This window comes from Recurvomyces mirabilis (assembly GCF_035927965.1).
Source record: "Recurvomyces mirabilis strain CCFEE 5264 chromosome Unknown scaffold_13, whole genome shotgun sequence".
NCBI lineage: Eukaryota > Fungi > Ascomycota > Dothideomycetes > Mycosphaerellales > Teratosphaeriaceae > Recurvomyces > Recurvomyces mirabilis.
Genome location: NW_027041947.1, coordinates 186,796 through 201,503, shown reverse-complemented (window position 1 = coordinate 201,503; position 14,708 = coordinate 186,796). Strand labels below are relative to the sequence as shown.

The following is a 14,708-nucleotide window of genomic DNA, read 5'->3' as shown; positions in this document are numbered from 1 at the left end:
AATGATGACCCAGAATCGCAATGTCTCGAGTCGACTTTTGCATCATGTACCTCGTTACAGCGCTAAGCAGAAAGCACCACCAGCACATCCTGTCCTCGTTTGCACACGGTAAACTTGCTCCCTACAAGACAGAGCACCTCTCAATCTTGACCTCGTTGACGGGCCTATCTCCAGCACCAACCCTGACCGCACCAAGCTTATCTACAACATCCATACCCTGCGCCACATGTCCGAAAACAGTGTGCTTTCCGTTCAAGTGTGGTGTAGGACCCAGCGTGATAAAGAACTGCGAGCCGTTGGTTCGGGGACCGCTGTTGGCCATAGATAGAGTACCCTTGTCCTCGTGGCGGAGCGAGGGCACGAACTCGTCCTCGAACTTGGAGCCGTAAATTGAGCTGCCGCCGCGCCCGGTGCCAGTGGGGTCACCGCCCTGGATCATGAAGCCGGAGATGATGCGGTGGAAGATGACGTTATCGTACTTGCCTGTGCGGGCGAGCTCGGCGAAGTTCTTGCAGGTCTGTGGGTTGGGACGTTAGCTCTGTCCCGGGAGTCAATGGTATACTGGTCAGTTCTTACCCTTGGGGTCTGGTCCTTGAACAAGGCGATGGTGATGTCGCCGAGAGTGGTGTGGAGGACCACACCCTCTGGGATAGCACCGCTGCCGCTGCCGCCTGTTGCAGGCGCTGCTGAGCTACCACCGCCTATTGGCTGCTGGTGGGAGGCCTGTTGACCGTGAGAAGACTCCTCACCGCCCTTGTCGCCCTTGAACATGCTCTTGAGTTTGTCCATTGTGAATTTGGTGATTTGTTGTGTTAAATGTGGGATGCTCTGCAATATGTACAGCAGAGAGAAGAATTGTTTTGTTGAACGTGCTCAATTCAAGCTGTAGCTAGGATTCATGTACGTCAGTAGCGGGGCCTTGGCTAGACCGCGGACAGCTCTACTGCAATCTTCAACCGGAGTGTGCCCGATGCCACACAGATGGTAAAGGTTTTATCATATCATGGAATAGGGTTCTGATACACTAGCATACCGTACAGCGACGTAGCACACAGATTGTAGGCTGCATTGGCTAGTGCTTACTTGAACGCCGCCATTATCGTGAGCTGATTTGCCAATCGCTGAGATACATTAACCTGGCTACCATTCACTTCGTACGTACCCATATCCTACTGCCTACTACCGCTCCATTCCATACGTCAAACGTGCCATGCGCTGGCGTAGAAACAATCGGAATTCATGACTTACCAGCAGACGAAATGACACTATCCCGACGTCTCTTCTCGAGGAGAAATGAACTGTTCAGCAGCTTAGCGCGGAGCACATTGGCTTTTGCCAAGTTCGCAAGATCCGAAGTGTTTTGCTCCTGTCGTTGAGCAGGAGCAGCTGAAGTTCGCTGTGCGTGTTGGATCGCGGCACCAAGAAAGGAGAAATGGCACTGATATGGTCAGCGAAGTGTTTTACATGTAGTATATACTCTACGTAGTGGTATTAGTCAGAACCCACCTCTTCAGCACCGCCATTTGTCGGCTCGGCCTCTAACGGCTCGCGACTCAGCCTTGGCTCATCACGCTTGGTCTTGGCGAGCAGATCGCGGCCATCAGTGGAGACACGCTTCTTGCGTGAAGACGAATGCGAGCGGGAGCGGGAGGAACGTCGGTGACGTTTCGGAGGAGGAGAGCGGCTTCGGCCGGCAGGACTCGAGGATCTACGGCGACGGTGGTGACGTCTAGGCGAACGTGAGCGGCGTCTGTGAGGTGAACGCGATCTGCGGTCTGTATCACCGCGCTTAGCTTTGCTACTCTTCTCGCCACGGTCTCGGGACCTCGATCGATCCTCTCCGCTGTCACGTCGCTTACGTCTTGGCGGTGATCGTGAGGGTGAAGAGGTGCTACGACGCTTACGTCGTGGTGGTGGAGAGCGGGTGCGATCGCGGGAGGGAGAGCGGCGGCGGCGGGGAGGTCTATCGGTATCGCGGCGGTCTCGGCTGGGGACGTAGGAGTCGATTCGAGGAGGAGGGTCTCTGTAATAGTCGTCACCGTCACGGCGTCTGGGAGGTGGTGATCGTGAGTCTCTGCGTGGCGGACGGCGGTCGGAGTCGCGACCGTAGCGTCCACCTCTACCTCTGCTGCGCTCATCACGCTCTCTGCGCTCTCGGTCTCGGGCACGTGCTATGTCTCGGTCGCGTTCGCGGTCCTCTTCCTGGCGCCTGCGAGCTTCTTCCCGTGCTCTGTCTTCTTCGAGCTGCAGCATAGTTAGTACCACTGCCAACTGAGATCTTGACTGCCGAACTCACCCTCTCCTGTATGAGCTCCATCTTCTTCGCTTCTAGCAGCTCTTTCGGTATGCCTGCTGGATTGTCCTGGGCGCTGATGCACAACTTCCACAAACACTCGCAGAACTTCGGTGCCTCCTTGTCGAGGAAGCCATTGAGACTGATCTGCAGCTCTTTGATATTTGGCTGATGTATGGTCAGCGTCTCTGTACATACGAGCTGTCTGGAGGCTATAGGCTTACATATTTAGGACCTTCTACAAGGTTGAAGATTGTGTCCGTTACCACGTCGTCCTCGCTACCCAGTATCCGCTCAATCTCATCGCTGACCCACTTCTTGATCACCGGTATATTGACCTTGCTCATGTCAACCTTCATATTGAATTCGGGCGGGAACTTTGTCGTACGAAGCAGCCGCTTATCGACATCTGTTGTGAGCTTGCCTGACATGGCGTCGACTGGTGTGCCAATGGCACAATGTAGTATCGACCGGTGAAGGGTCCTTTAGTCAGTGTAGTGGAAGAAGGTCGCGTGAGCTTGAGCTCGAAGTCGCGAGCTTGCACAAACCTGAGGCATGTACGGAATGCGGCGTTGGCGATGCAACCTCAAACTATGCTCTCTCGTCTACATGTAAATCGATCAGGGAGGCACAGCACCGTTCAAGTTCTCATCATCACCTAGATAGACTGTTCATGGCCATCATGAAGGTCACAGAGATGTTGTCAGATTTGACAACGCTGTACATCGCAGTGAGTATGCCTCTATAACACCGCAAACTCAGTGCTGATCAAACCTTGCAGGATCCTAAATCTGCACTTGCATTAGTCAACGCACAAAGGAGTGGCGGCGATCCTACTGCTGAAGCGGGCACGACTCTACAAGAAGATGATGCCGACCTCAAACGAGCCAAGGATCTTGTGGAACTGCATGCTGAAGTCAAGGTGGCGCACGCCGATGGCACTGATGAACAGCTAGAAGATGCTCGACATGCCGTGGCTATGGTCTTGCGAGATCTATGATGCTTTGTGGCCATGAGTTGCCTTGCCTGCATGCAGGACGCGGAAACCAGGCATTGATCCGCACCAACTGTCCTGCCGCGCCAACACAGTCATCTCAGGCGCGTATAGGTTGCGACGTATCTAGCACAAAGACGCCCTTCAGACCCTGTCAATTGGCCCCACGATAAAAGCTCGCTATCTTGCTTGATGGCAGCAGGAATGCGGGCCAAGGTTGCTAAGCTGTCTTTATCTTCCAGCATGGCACTACCCAAGTTTGTTTGGCCACTTTATCAATCTTATACGGCAGGTCTCACGCTGAGACCATCGATACAATAGACGAGAGGCATCAAACAGTGGCTCTCCGCAGTGCCTTGTCTTGGGACTTCCGTGGTGCTCAGATGTAGACGCACTGCGATGCTGTAGCAAACCATGAGCTGGACGAATAAATGTCAGCGAAATCAACATGTTGATACACGGAATACCAATGCAGGATCACCAAGAGATTCTTCGAGCTCCGACGGGACCCAAAAGCCAACCAACAGGGAATACATTGAAGACGTTGCAAAAGAGGACGAAGTATAGCAGCATGGCCAACAGCGTTGAGACCGGAGTTGGAAGCGTCAGAAATGCTGATACTGGCCCAGGGTCTGTCGATGAACGTCCTGAGACTGAGCAGACGGCTGGAGATGATACAGCCTCGAAGCGGCAGCCTGCATCCTGGGAGGGATGGTTCGGCAATCCTGTTCGCACGGACATCTCGGAGCTGAGCAAAGCGCTTCAGAGTATCGGCAAGAATATCGATAGCATCTGCATCGATCAGTCAAGGATCCTGAAGAAGCTTGACCAGTCCAAGAAAGTTTCTACCGCCCATACACAAACCATCAACGGCAACGAAATCGAGCTTGAAAAGTTGAACACCCGCACCGCAACGATGAATGGAGTGCCTAGAGGTATTGTTAAGGAGGTCAAGGCTTTAGGGCGCGGCCCTCAAGTGATAAGACACAAGATTGATGTTTTCAAGCAAGAGACCGCGTCACTTGCTCAGTAAGCCACCACACAGGGGATGAGTGTGGCTTCACCTACCGAGGAGAATCCATAACATTGTTGGAGTAGAAGGAGAACACCTTGCTGGTACCAAAGGAGCACCAGAAGATGCGTAGTGACTGGCTCAAACACGTGCATGCCAAGTGGCTAGATTTTGAGCAATCATAGCTTTGTTGTCGTTATTGTCAAGGATATTATGGCACATAAGAGCGGCTGATTTCAAGGGATAGTGTGGGCGTTGATGCACTGTCCGCTGCTGCACTGTTGCGTTAAGAGCAACATGGTTTCTGGGCTTTCGGTTGATGTAATGTAGTACTGTGTGCGCGCACGGAGATTGGGACTGGGTTAATGTAGAAAGTTGGAATAGTCTTGAGCAAGCAACTACCCTCATCCTTGCTCGCTCAAAATGTACTGGCTGCATACAAGTCTCAACGTATGGACACTTACACCTGATGCTTCAGTAGGCCTCGCTAGTATGTAGCGAGGCCATGCCCCATTCGTAATTGCTACTGATCCTCAATGTGCATGCTGAGGCAAAATTTCGTGTTTGTAAGTGCTGCACAACAACACATCGCCACAACATACCAAATTAACCTTTAGTGAAGGGCTGGTAAGATGTAGCATAGGGACGAATTAGAGCCTATCTTGGGTCATAGAAGGCCCGTGCAGAGTGCTCCACATTTCATCACCTTCACTCTTCGCTTCGCACACTTGCTTTGCACTACGATCTTGCCGAGCCAGCGGAACAACAGATCTCTCGGACGACACAGCCAAGTCACATCCACGAGGATCGAGCATGCCGAAGGCTCGCAATGAGCACCAGAATGATGACGTGTTCCTTGCGGAAGAAGTCGAGTGCATTTCTCAAACTCAGTCTTTGACAGGTACGACTTCCCGGGAGGCTGTGGACGATGTTACGTACTTCACACACAGCCATGGTCTACAGCAGTACGACGACGTCTTCCAAAAAGCAGCAGCGCTCGTTCAAGGCGATCGCCAAAGTGCTCATCTGACGGACGAGGATGTGGAGGCTTTGAATCGAGAGACGTCTCACAAATGGTCGCAACCTCGAGCACTTTACTTCACCATTTTCGTTTGCGCGCTCGGTGCCATTGAGCAAGGATGGGCACAGACTGGCATGAACGGAGCGAACCTGTACCTACCCAAAGCGCTCGGCCTTGATCCCGCAAGTAATCGTGGCACACTTGTGCTTGGACTCATCAATTGCGGACTCTTTCTTGGTCAGGCTGTTTTCGGCGCGTGGCTTGCCGGTCCTCTATGTGAGACTCTCGGCCGTCGTGGCGCTATATTTTCGGCCACTGTGCTATGCCTGGTCGGAAACGTTGGTTCTGCAAGCAGTACTTCCTGGCAATGGCTTCTCTTCTTCAGGATAGTACTCGGTACAGGGACTGGACTGAACGGAGTAGTGGTGAATGTGTTTACAGTAGAGTCTGCTCCTACCTATGTCCGTGGTGGCCTGGCCGTCACCTGGCAGATGTTTGTAGCCTTCGGAATCCTAGATGGTTTCTTGGTATGTCACGATGATATGGGCCCATATAAGAAATTCCGGACGTTCAGACTAATACAATTGGCAGGCGAATGTAGCCTTCTATAACTACGACGACGGGATCATCTGGCGGTTGCAGCTGATTGCGCCTCTTGTGCCAATTATACCACTACTGTTATGCATATACGCATGTCCAGAATCTGCTGCCTACCAGATGAAGCAGTCGCGATATCTTGCAGCTTTCAGATCCTTGAGTCGACTGCGCAACACCGAACTTCAAGCGGCAATTGAGACATACTCCGGCTACGTCTCGCATCGCCTCAACAATAAGCTTGACGAAGGTGGTACGCAGTCATTTTCTGGCAGTATCAAAGCTCTGCTGACCATAGCTCGCAATCGACATGCTCTATACGCAGCGTACTTTGTCCAGGTGTGCCAACAAATCTGTGGTATCAACATCATCGCCTTTTACTCGAGTACAATATTCTCATCTTCGGGATTTTCTCCACTGGCAGCGTTGTGGGCATCGGTCATATTTGGTGCCGTCAATTGGCTAGGAGCGCTACCAGCCGTGTACGCCATGGACACTTTCGGACGACGTAGCCTGCTTCTCTGGTCTTTGCCACCAATGGCGTTGACCATGCTGCTTGCGAGCTTGAGCTTCAATCTGCCTAATGGACTCGGACGACTGATTGCACTTGCCAGTACTGTATACATCTTCTGTGCGCTGTACAGCCCTGGAATGGGACCAGTGCCTTGCGCGTACGGTGCAGAAGTCTTTGGCGTCCAAGTCCGTGACGTTGGCATGAGCGTCAGCGTCTTCACCGCCAGCATCTGGGCAACCGCTCTGAGTCTGACGTTTCCTACTCTGCTACAATATCTTGGTGAACGAGGAAGCTTTGGACTGTACGCTGGGTTGAATCTGGTTGCTTGGATGTTGTGCTTCGTGTTCGTGCGCGAGACCAAAGGTAAAGGCTTGGAGGATCTGGACGAAGTCTTCGAGGAGGGGGTTGTTGCGTATGTTGTCCGTGAATCGAACGGTTGTATCGGCATCAGGCGTAAGCTTTGGCGGTCAGAGCACAGCTGGACGGCAGTCCGTACCCACGACGACCTGGACTAACCGCGGGATGGAAATACAGCACGACCATGTATACGCGTGTGCATGCGCCATGTCTCATGCGATCAGACTGCTCTTGAGTGACCCTGATTGGACTGAGCGAGTGAAGCACAGTCGGCACAAGTGTGGAAGGCGAATCGCCGTTGTCGATATTCTGTTCCGAGACCAGACGCCACTGATGAGCTTTCTCTGTACGAAACATCGCCGCGCTCGATCAATTGGATAAGGGATCGTCGTGATTCGTCACTTGCGAGGCGCCAAGCTACGCCTTGTCTTCTTGCTACTTGAAGCAGTGCAATTCGGTTGGAGCAAGCCCAAGTCGACTAGCCACGCGCCACTGTTGAACTCCGAATACGTCCTCGATATAAGCCAGGGAAAAGGTGCCCCAGCCTCAGCACGGACGGCGGATATAATGATCACACCAGCAAGTAGCTCTGGCTGCATCGGTGTCTGCCATCGAAGTGCCACCGTGTCGCAGTTATACCACATCCTTGTTGCGTGAAAAGGAAGCTGTGGCTGACTGCCTTGGCCGGCCATGAACGCGACTCTTGAATCGAATGTCGCGGTTCCAAGCTGGGTGTTTCGTCAGCCCCGATGAGCAATCGATCCTAGCCGTGACACTCACAGGCACAGGCCCTTCGCATCCGCCGTTTATCAATGTTGCCAAGGAGTCGGAATAAGTCGTGATGTCGCTGGTCAGCGCTGCTCGAGCAAGTGTGTCGCTATACTCGGAATTGAGGTTCATGTAGTTGCCGGTAACCTGTTGAGCATCCTGTCGACTCATGCAGCGGATACTGTTCGTGCTATTGCTTGGAACACACGAGACGAATCCTGTCCACAGCATGAAGAGGGTACATACGATGCGAAGCACCATATCGTCTCCCATGTTCATCAAGTTCATGCCACTATGAGCGTCGTTCTACCATCGGAACAGCAGGGCGACAGTTGACCATTATAAAGGTGTCTAGGTCTCTAGCCTCGTATTGCGGAGTACATAGAACTCCTTTAAAGCATGCGACGATCGTGCCGTGCGAACAAGCTCGTCCGTATTTAGCTTTCTTAGCGTATGATTTAGTTGGTGAGGCTGAGGTCGAAAGTTGACCCTGTATTATTGTAGGGCAAACTGAGCACTTGATATGAAATGATGAGTGCAACATTTCAACCAGCGGCAAGATATCTTAGCTACACAGGCATGACGAGTCCCGCTGGTCAGTATTATGTCGAGCGTAGGATACTCTCCGTCCAGGAGGCGATTCGAGAAGCACCGCAGACGTGAGCTACAGTTAATTCCTTTGAGGCGACGCCATTCATTTAAGCTCCAGGAAGCATTGGGGCCAGCCTTGTTGAAGGTCCCGCACATTAATTGGCAGCACACGGACCAAAGCATCTCAATCTCGACGATCTCTGACCGAAGATAATAGAACTAAGCGGCGTCTTCGCGGTTGGGATTCGACGAAATTAACAATGCGGTGATGAGGAGCGTTCCAGCATTTGTACTACTTACAGCCTCTGGACCTTGTACAGTTTGTGCCTTCTGACACCATAGATTCTGGATCTCGATACATACCGTGGGGATCAGCCGGCTGCACTGGATGGCGCCTACGGGCATGGTTCTTGGACTGGTGGTTGGCATCTTGCTAGCAGCTGGTCACCATCTGTTCTATGCCAGCCTTTCCGGAACAGAGGCACCAACGGGCACACTATTCAGTGTGATTGGTGCTGATGTCTCTCGTCGACAACTGAACACGGCTGTTGGCACAGCATTCGCCTTCTTGGTCAAATCCGCCCTCATGATCACTGTGTCAATCGCTTTCGCCCAGGCCTTTTGGCGAGCTATCAGAACATCTAAGCGAGGACCGACGCTGGGTAGCCTCGACAAGACCTACTCTCTGCTCGGCAACTTCTTAGGAATGTTCGCACTTGGCGTCTGGAGGGAGTTTACAACGCCAGCGCTAATTGCCCTGATCGCGTGGTACGCACGTCGCCGCGGAGTTGTGGGAGACTTTCTGACAGCCATGCAGGTGTATTCCGATCGCATCGATCATAACTCCAGCCACTTTGTCTGTCCAGACTGCTTCGGTAACACCAACCCCCACAAACATGTCGACGGTACGCACCCTCGATTTCACCACCCTCGACTTCGCGGCACAGATCCCCGAGAGTCCAAGCGGCTTTTGTTTTAACGGTCCGAGCCAACCTGTGCAGCGCATAGCAGCTGCAGTCTCAGCACAGGGCCAGATTTTGTCGATTCCTGCGCCCAGCAGCGCCACGAATGCTTCGTACAAGCTGGACTTCTGGGCGCCCTCTTTGCAATGCAACAATATCACAGGACCGGAGCTTGATGGCATATGGAACAATATCCACAACAACTGGGGCAATGTCTCCGACTGGACTTATGCTCCTGGCTACCTTGCATGGACCGGTGGGAGCAATAGCTCACTGCCCTTTGTCCCAAGTGGCCCAGCCAACGCAAGCAACCTCACCATGCAGCTGAGCTCCCAGCCTCTGAGCTATACGTTCATCCATCTATGTAGTAACGCTGCCTCAGATGTTCAACTTCCAGTTCCAGCCCGCTAGGTCAGTCCCCGGCGAGACATGTACCTTCTTCGGCTCCGACTCGCTTATCTACAGCTATCTGGTAGCTGATGACGTCTGTATACCTGGTCTCCAGCCGCCAGAGTGCCTTGGGCGACAGGCATGGCTCACCGGATCGACGTTGTTAAAATGCGATCTGCTCAATTCGTCCTACTCCGCCGAGTTCACTTACACCAACGGCATACAAAGTTTCAACGTCTTTGTTGGCCCTCTGACTTCTACGGCGATCACGCTCGAGGAATGTTTCAATGTTGATGGCCAAGAGTCTGATACCGCACATACAGTAAAAGTGGCACGCCGCGACCAACGCTCCGAGCTAGGTCCTGACCTGATTCGATTGCTCTCCTACCAAAGCATTGCCCAAGCATTCAATCAGCTCCTCTTGGGGTCTGTCACAATGGGCGGCTACTCTTATCTCCTCGGCAATCCATATGGCGACGATATCGCGGTCAAGACTCCAGGTGTCCAGATAAACTCAAGCATAACGAAAACGGTACTCATGGACACGCGAGATCTGGCATTTGTGTCTCAGTTCAATGGTGTCAACGAAACGTTCACGAGTCTGCAAACCCGACTCAACGCACCCAACGAGACGCAGCATCGAGGCGTTGCCAACCAAATTCAGACAGGAACGCGAGGAAGCCTCAAGGATACTCTAGAGGGCCTGTTCCAGAAAGTTAACATCAGTTTACTTGCCGACGACTATCTGCAACCTAACTATACCTCATCGTTCGCACCAGCCAATCAAGGCAAAGCTCTGGTTACCTACGTGCAGTACCACAACATTTACATCTACTCAGCCAAGACTCTCTGGGCAGCATATGCTGCCGCGGTAGCGCTTGCTATCGTCGTGCTCGGCATCGGTCTGCTGTCACTAGCCCTGAACGACGGGTCTTTCGCGAACGACTTCTCAACAGTCTTGCGAGTAGCCAGAAGTGCTCCCATGAGCGACGAGATCCTACCCCAGGATAGCGACGGACGGCAGCCTCTACCAAAGCATCTGACAAAGGCACGGGTCATGCTGAGTGTGAAAGGTGTACCATTGACCGACAAAGGAAGCATGGCGGCATCAGATGAAACTAGAAATCCCACTGCAGAAACTCATCTCCTTCCCCAAGACGAAGCTGCGACATGATCGCCTGACCACCTATAAGCTTGCGGCTGCCGGATAATGATGCAGGTAGCACGATAGTATCAAGTACTGACAAAAGGAGGGCACAGCATACTATATGGCACAATGGTACGGGCCGGCCAGATCAGGCTCCGACACTCTAACAAGAAAGATCCAACATCATCATGCCTGAAATTTCCTCCGCCCATCCACCGCAGCAAACACGTCCTGCGTATGCTGCCAGACCTTTGCCTCGAACCCTTGCTTCCGAAGCTCCACGTACGACTTGGAAACATCGTAGACCTCGTCTTTGTGACTGCAGCTATACGCACCACCACCTGGGACCTGGTCTGTGCTGGTTACACCACCAGATACCTTGTCCTCACCACTCCCTCGAGCAGGAAATCTTTCCGAGTCGATGAAGAACAATGTCCGCTGTCCACTTTCCTCAGGTTTGGTGTTCAGGAAAGCGTTTGCGAAGGGATACATGAGAAACCAGACCCATTTAAACCAGGTCGGTAACGAGGGATCCCAGAATTTCGGACTTATCACCAGTCCAGGGTAGACGTGGACGAGGCTTAGCTTTCCCATATGTTGCTTGGCTAGGGACTCGAAGTACATGGTCATCATGTGTACGCAATGTGCGCGGCAATTGGCGAAGCTGTAGTGCGCCTTTGGGTCTTTGGAGAGGGAGAGGTCGTCCGGGAAGAATTTGCCTGATTTCTCCATGCCGGCTGCGTAGACGGAGATGATGTGGGCTGGGTGCCCCGACGTGCCCGTGAGGAGCGGAAGGAGGGCCGTGATGGCGCGCATGCGGGAGTAGTAGAGGAGAGACATGGAGACTTCGATGCCTTCGTCCGTGTCTGTTGGAAAGTATTAGTCGACTCTCTCTGCGTGCCATATCCCGTAATGGATTCATGGTCAGTGCTAAAGGGGGTGACCTCACACAGTGGGTCTTCGAACCTCACAAACCCTTGCGTCAGAACCAAAAGATCGATTCTTCCCTCTACATCTCCTAGCCCACCACTCCCTCTTTCCATCTTGATCAAACTCTCACACGCAGCGTCCACATCCCTCAACAACGTCAAATCGCCTACTTTGACGAACCTAAAGTCTCCGTTAGGGCAATCCTGTCGACACTCATCCAGGATAAGTTCCGCCACAGATTCGTTTCGAGCTACAAGGTAGATGCGTAGTCCTCTGCCATTCTTCCCATGGGCTTTGCATAGTTGCCGAAGGGTAGCTTCGCCTATACCTGAGGTGGCGGATATGAACACGGCAGTGATTGGTCGGGAGGTGAGGTTCTTGATGTTGGTGGAGCGGACAATGGGTAGAGGCGCCATGGCCACCGAAAGCTTCTCAGATATAAGCCAGGTGCTTTTCGACGCAGAGTGATATGTGGGGTAAGGTCAAGAAGTATGTCTTGGATCGAGATGTAGAGCGAGGCAAGAGGATCAATTGATGATGGGACGACGTGTTGCTGGAGGAGAGGGAGTTGTCACATTCTGTTCTGGGGTTATTGGTAGACTTATATATCCCACCAATTTTCCAGCCCGCCTGAAGACACCATACCACACCTCGTACTGACATATGACAGTTATCCTAACAAGATGGTGGCTCCAGACATAAAAGCTCGATGTCGTGCATGACGCTAAACCTCACCTCGTTTACGCGCACACTAACCACAATGGGAAGCCCCGATCTTCTCGCAGACGGTCTGACTTTACGCCGCTTGTATGATGATGATTCTAGCCTTCTGTCCATGATCGTGCTTCCCGTGTATCCAGATTTGTACTCTGTTCCTTGCTCACGAGGAAGATACGAATGATCCCATAGCTTGACAATGCGTCAGAAGCAGTCGCTTCGTGCGTCTGCGATGGCTGCGACGCCGGGATCTTGAGTGTTCGCCGCCAAGTCAGGTCGCCGTGTCGAGGTCGAAGTGACGGCCGTGGTATTATATGTACAAGCCACGAAGACTAAGAGTTGGTCGACAACAAGTGCGACCGATGATCCCTCTAATCAGAATCGGATGTGGGAGAGCTAGTAGCGGAGCAAGACACAAGCCATTCTCCAGTAATGTGCAAGGACGGCGCGGGTGACTTGAGGAGGCAAGACACGAACGGACTCATACAACTCACTACCTACAAGCAAGCATCGAAGAGCTGCATCTCACCCCCCGAAGCCACGCCATCAACCAAACTCCCCCTCTTCCTCGCCCGCCTCTCCCTCGCCCTCGCCCTCAAAGCATCCTCCGTGACATACTCTCCGGGCAACTCAAACCACCCCTCTTGCACCTCGGGGACCGGCAAACCAAAAGCCGTGACATTCCTCCCCGCATGCCGCTGTCGAGATTTATTCAGCGCGGCGTCGCGGAGATGGCGTTTGATGTAGAAACTTGTTATAGGCTCTGGTGGGATGTAGGGTATATAGCTCGGTAGTTGAGGAGGAGGGGGAGGCGGCATGGAGGAGCTGTGGCTTGTGTGGGTTGGAGTTGAAGGTTGACTGGGTCTTTTGCCGAGTTTGATTTTGAAGCCTGAGCGTTGAACGGCATGGTTTGTTTCTTGCTGTAGTTGCCTTGCAGCACTGGCATTCTTCTCGCTGCTCGGCGGCTCCTCCTCCTCCTCCTCACTCTCTTCACCTTCCTCCTCACTGCTCTCCTCCTCCTCAGCTTCCCTCGCCGCCGCCTCCCTCTCCAACCTCTGCTTCTTCTCCAAATCCTTCCACTGCTTGAACTTGTCCACTAACGCCCGCACCTCGGCAACGAAGTACTCGCGCTTCGGCTCGTACTTTTTCGCTTCGCCGTCCGTGATGCCTGTTATCCCTAGCACTTTCAGCCAGTCGTGGCCGAGAAGTCCTTCGAGCAGACGCTCGAGCTGGACCTTCTCATGCATCGCTCGTTCTTTCTCGATATTGCGCAGCTGCTTCTCTCGTCGCTCGGCTCGGGTGTGGGATTTGAGGTAGTATGCGTCGTCCAGCGGATCGGTGGGATGGGGTGGGATGTTGCGGGCTAGCATGTCCAGGTCTATGGGCGAACAGCCGTTGTACTGGCTCGTCGTAGTGCGGCGTGGTGTGGCTGGCGTGCTTCCGTTCACTGTGCCGTTGGAATTATGCGAAGCAGTAGCTTTGCCTTTCGATGGGCTGGCGGACTGCTGTTGCTTGGGTGTATCGTCCGTGACATACAGCACCGTATTCGTCGTAATGAACTCCGGCTCCTTCTGCACGTCAAACACCACATCCTCATAGTTCGGAAAGTACACGGCCAGCTCGCTCTTCAATCGTGGTCCATCATCGTGCGAGCGCAGACTCCGCCGATCCTCTTTCTTCCTCAGCTCTTTATTGTCTGATGCAGGTTTCGCCGTGGTAGCAGCAGCAGCAGCAGCAGGTGGTGATCTGTTCGGCACGGGCGTGACATTCCTCGCCGCTGCCTGGACCTCGACGGCATCGTCAAGCGTGGCATCGAGTGCAGTCGTCACCCCATTCACCGTCTCCACCAGCTGGCCGTGAGGCGCGATGGCGGTCACGGCATTCGGTGGCTTCGCAACGCCATCTGATTGGTTGTGCCATTGATCGAGTGTCGTCTGTCTATATCGCAGCGACAATTTCCTCTTCTTCGCCGGCCGTCCGTCTCCGTCGTCCGCGAAGTCATCTTCATCGTCTGTCGCCAGTGTATTGTTGTGTTGTGGGTGTGGTGGTCGGGTGTTGTTGCTGGCGTGAGATCGACTGTCATGAGGTCGCGTTTGCGGTCGCGATGAGGGGGTTTTGCCGCTCGCATTCGGCGCGTGTTGTCTCTGCGGTGCACGCGGTTGACCGGCCATTGCGCGTGCCGGATGGCATTAGAAGGCGTGGTGAGTATTTTCCGAACTTGTCCGTGGATGATATGTTATGTTATGAGTGTGTGGCAAGCATTATTATCGTGCTATCCCCTGCTCTGGCCTGAGCTTGTTGCTTGCTCTTCTTCTCCAGGAAAGCGCGGCCGGCACCTTGTTAACATCGCAAGGCAAGAACTCATATGCAGACCGATATACCGTCGGACAGAAGGGCAATGTGAGAAACACGGTAGAT

General features: G+C 53.2%; 6 protein-coding genes across 6 annotated transcripts; 3 read left to right on the top strand and 3 right to left on the bottom strand.

Moving 5' to 3' along the window:
- Positions 1 to 121: 121 nt before the first annotated feature.
- LTS14_005395 (uncharacterized protein) lies at positions 122 to 2,724 on the bottom strand (the record flags this gene model as incomplete). Its single annotated transcript, XM_064838093.1, has 7 exons — positions 122 to 517; positions 577 to 828; positions 1,084 to 1,121; positions 1,249 to 1,438; positions 1,507 to 2,244; positions 2,297 to 2,461; positions 2,518 to 2,724. The coding sequence occupies 7 exons, from the start codon at positions 2,722 to 2,724 to the stop codon at positions 122 to 124; spliced, it is 1,986 nt and encodes a 661-aa protein (XP_064694178.1).
- Positions 2,725 to 2,975: 251 nt separating this feature from the next.
- Positions 2,976 to 3,293, top strand: LTS14_005394 (uncharacterized protein; the record flags this gene model as incomplete). Its single annotated transcript, XM_064838092.1, has 2 exons — positions 2,976 to 3,023; positions 3,075 to 3,293. 2 exons carry the CDS (start codon positions 2,976 to 2,978, stop codon positions 3,291 to 3,293), a joined length of 267 nt encoding a protein of 88 aa, XP_064694177.1.
- Positions 3,294 to 3,735: 442 nt separating this feature from the next.
- LTS14_005393 (uncharacterized protein) lies at positions 3,736 to 6,943 on the top strand (the record flags this gene model as incomplete). Its single annotated transcript, XM_064838091.1, has 3 exons — positions 3,736 to 4,316; positions 5,058 to 5,847; positions 5,912 to 6,943. 3 exons carry the CDS (start codon positions 3,736 to 3,738, stop codon positions 6,941 to 6,943), a joined length of 2,403 nt encoding a protein of 800 aa, XP_064694176.1.
- A 1,589-nt stretch (positions 6,944 to 8,532) lies between these two features.
- Positions 8,533 to 10,670, top strand: LTS14_005392 (uncharacterized protein; the record flags this gene model as incomplete). The annotated part of the gene is made up of 3 exons (XM_064838090.1): positions 8,533 to 8,912; positions 8,962 to 9,409; positions 9,489 to 10,670. The coding sequence occupies 3 exons, from the start codon at positions 8,533 to 8,535 to the stop codon at positions 10,668 to 10,670; spliced, it is 2,010 nt and encodes a 669-aa protein (XP_064694175.1).
- Positions 10,671 to 10,829: 159 nt separating this feature from the next.
- On the bottom strand, positions 10,830 to 11,989 carry LTS14_005391 (uncharacterized protein; the record flags this gene model as incomplete). The annotated part of the gene is made up of 2 exons (XM_064838089.1): positions 10,830 to 11,509; positions 11,593 to 11,989. 2 exons carry the CDS (start codon positions 11,987 to 11,989, stop codon positions 10,830 to 10,832), a joined length of 1,077 nt encoding a protein of 358 aa, XP_064694174.1.
- A 798-nt stretch (positions 11,990 to 12,787) lies between these two features.
- On the bottom strand, positions 12,788 to 14,461 carry LTS14_005390 (uncharacterized protein; the record flags this gene model as incomplete). The annotated part of the gene is made up of 1 exon (XM_064838088.1): positions 12,788 to 14,461. The coding sequence occupies one exon, from the start codon at positions 14,459 to 14,461 to the stop codon at positions 12,788 to 12,790; it is 1,674 nt and encodes a 557-aa protein (XP_064694173.1).
- Positions 14,462 to 14,708: the final 247 nt, after the last annotated feature.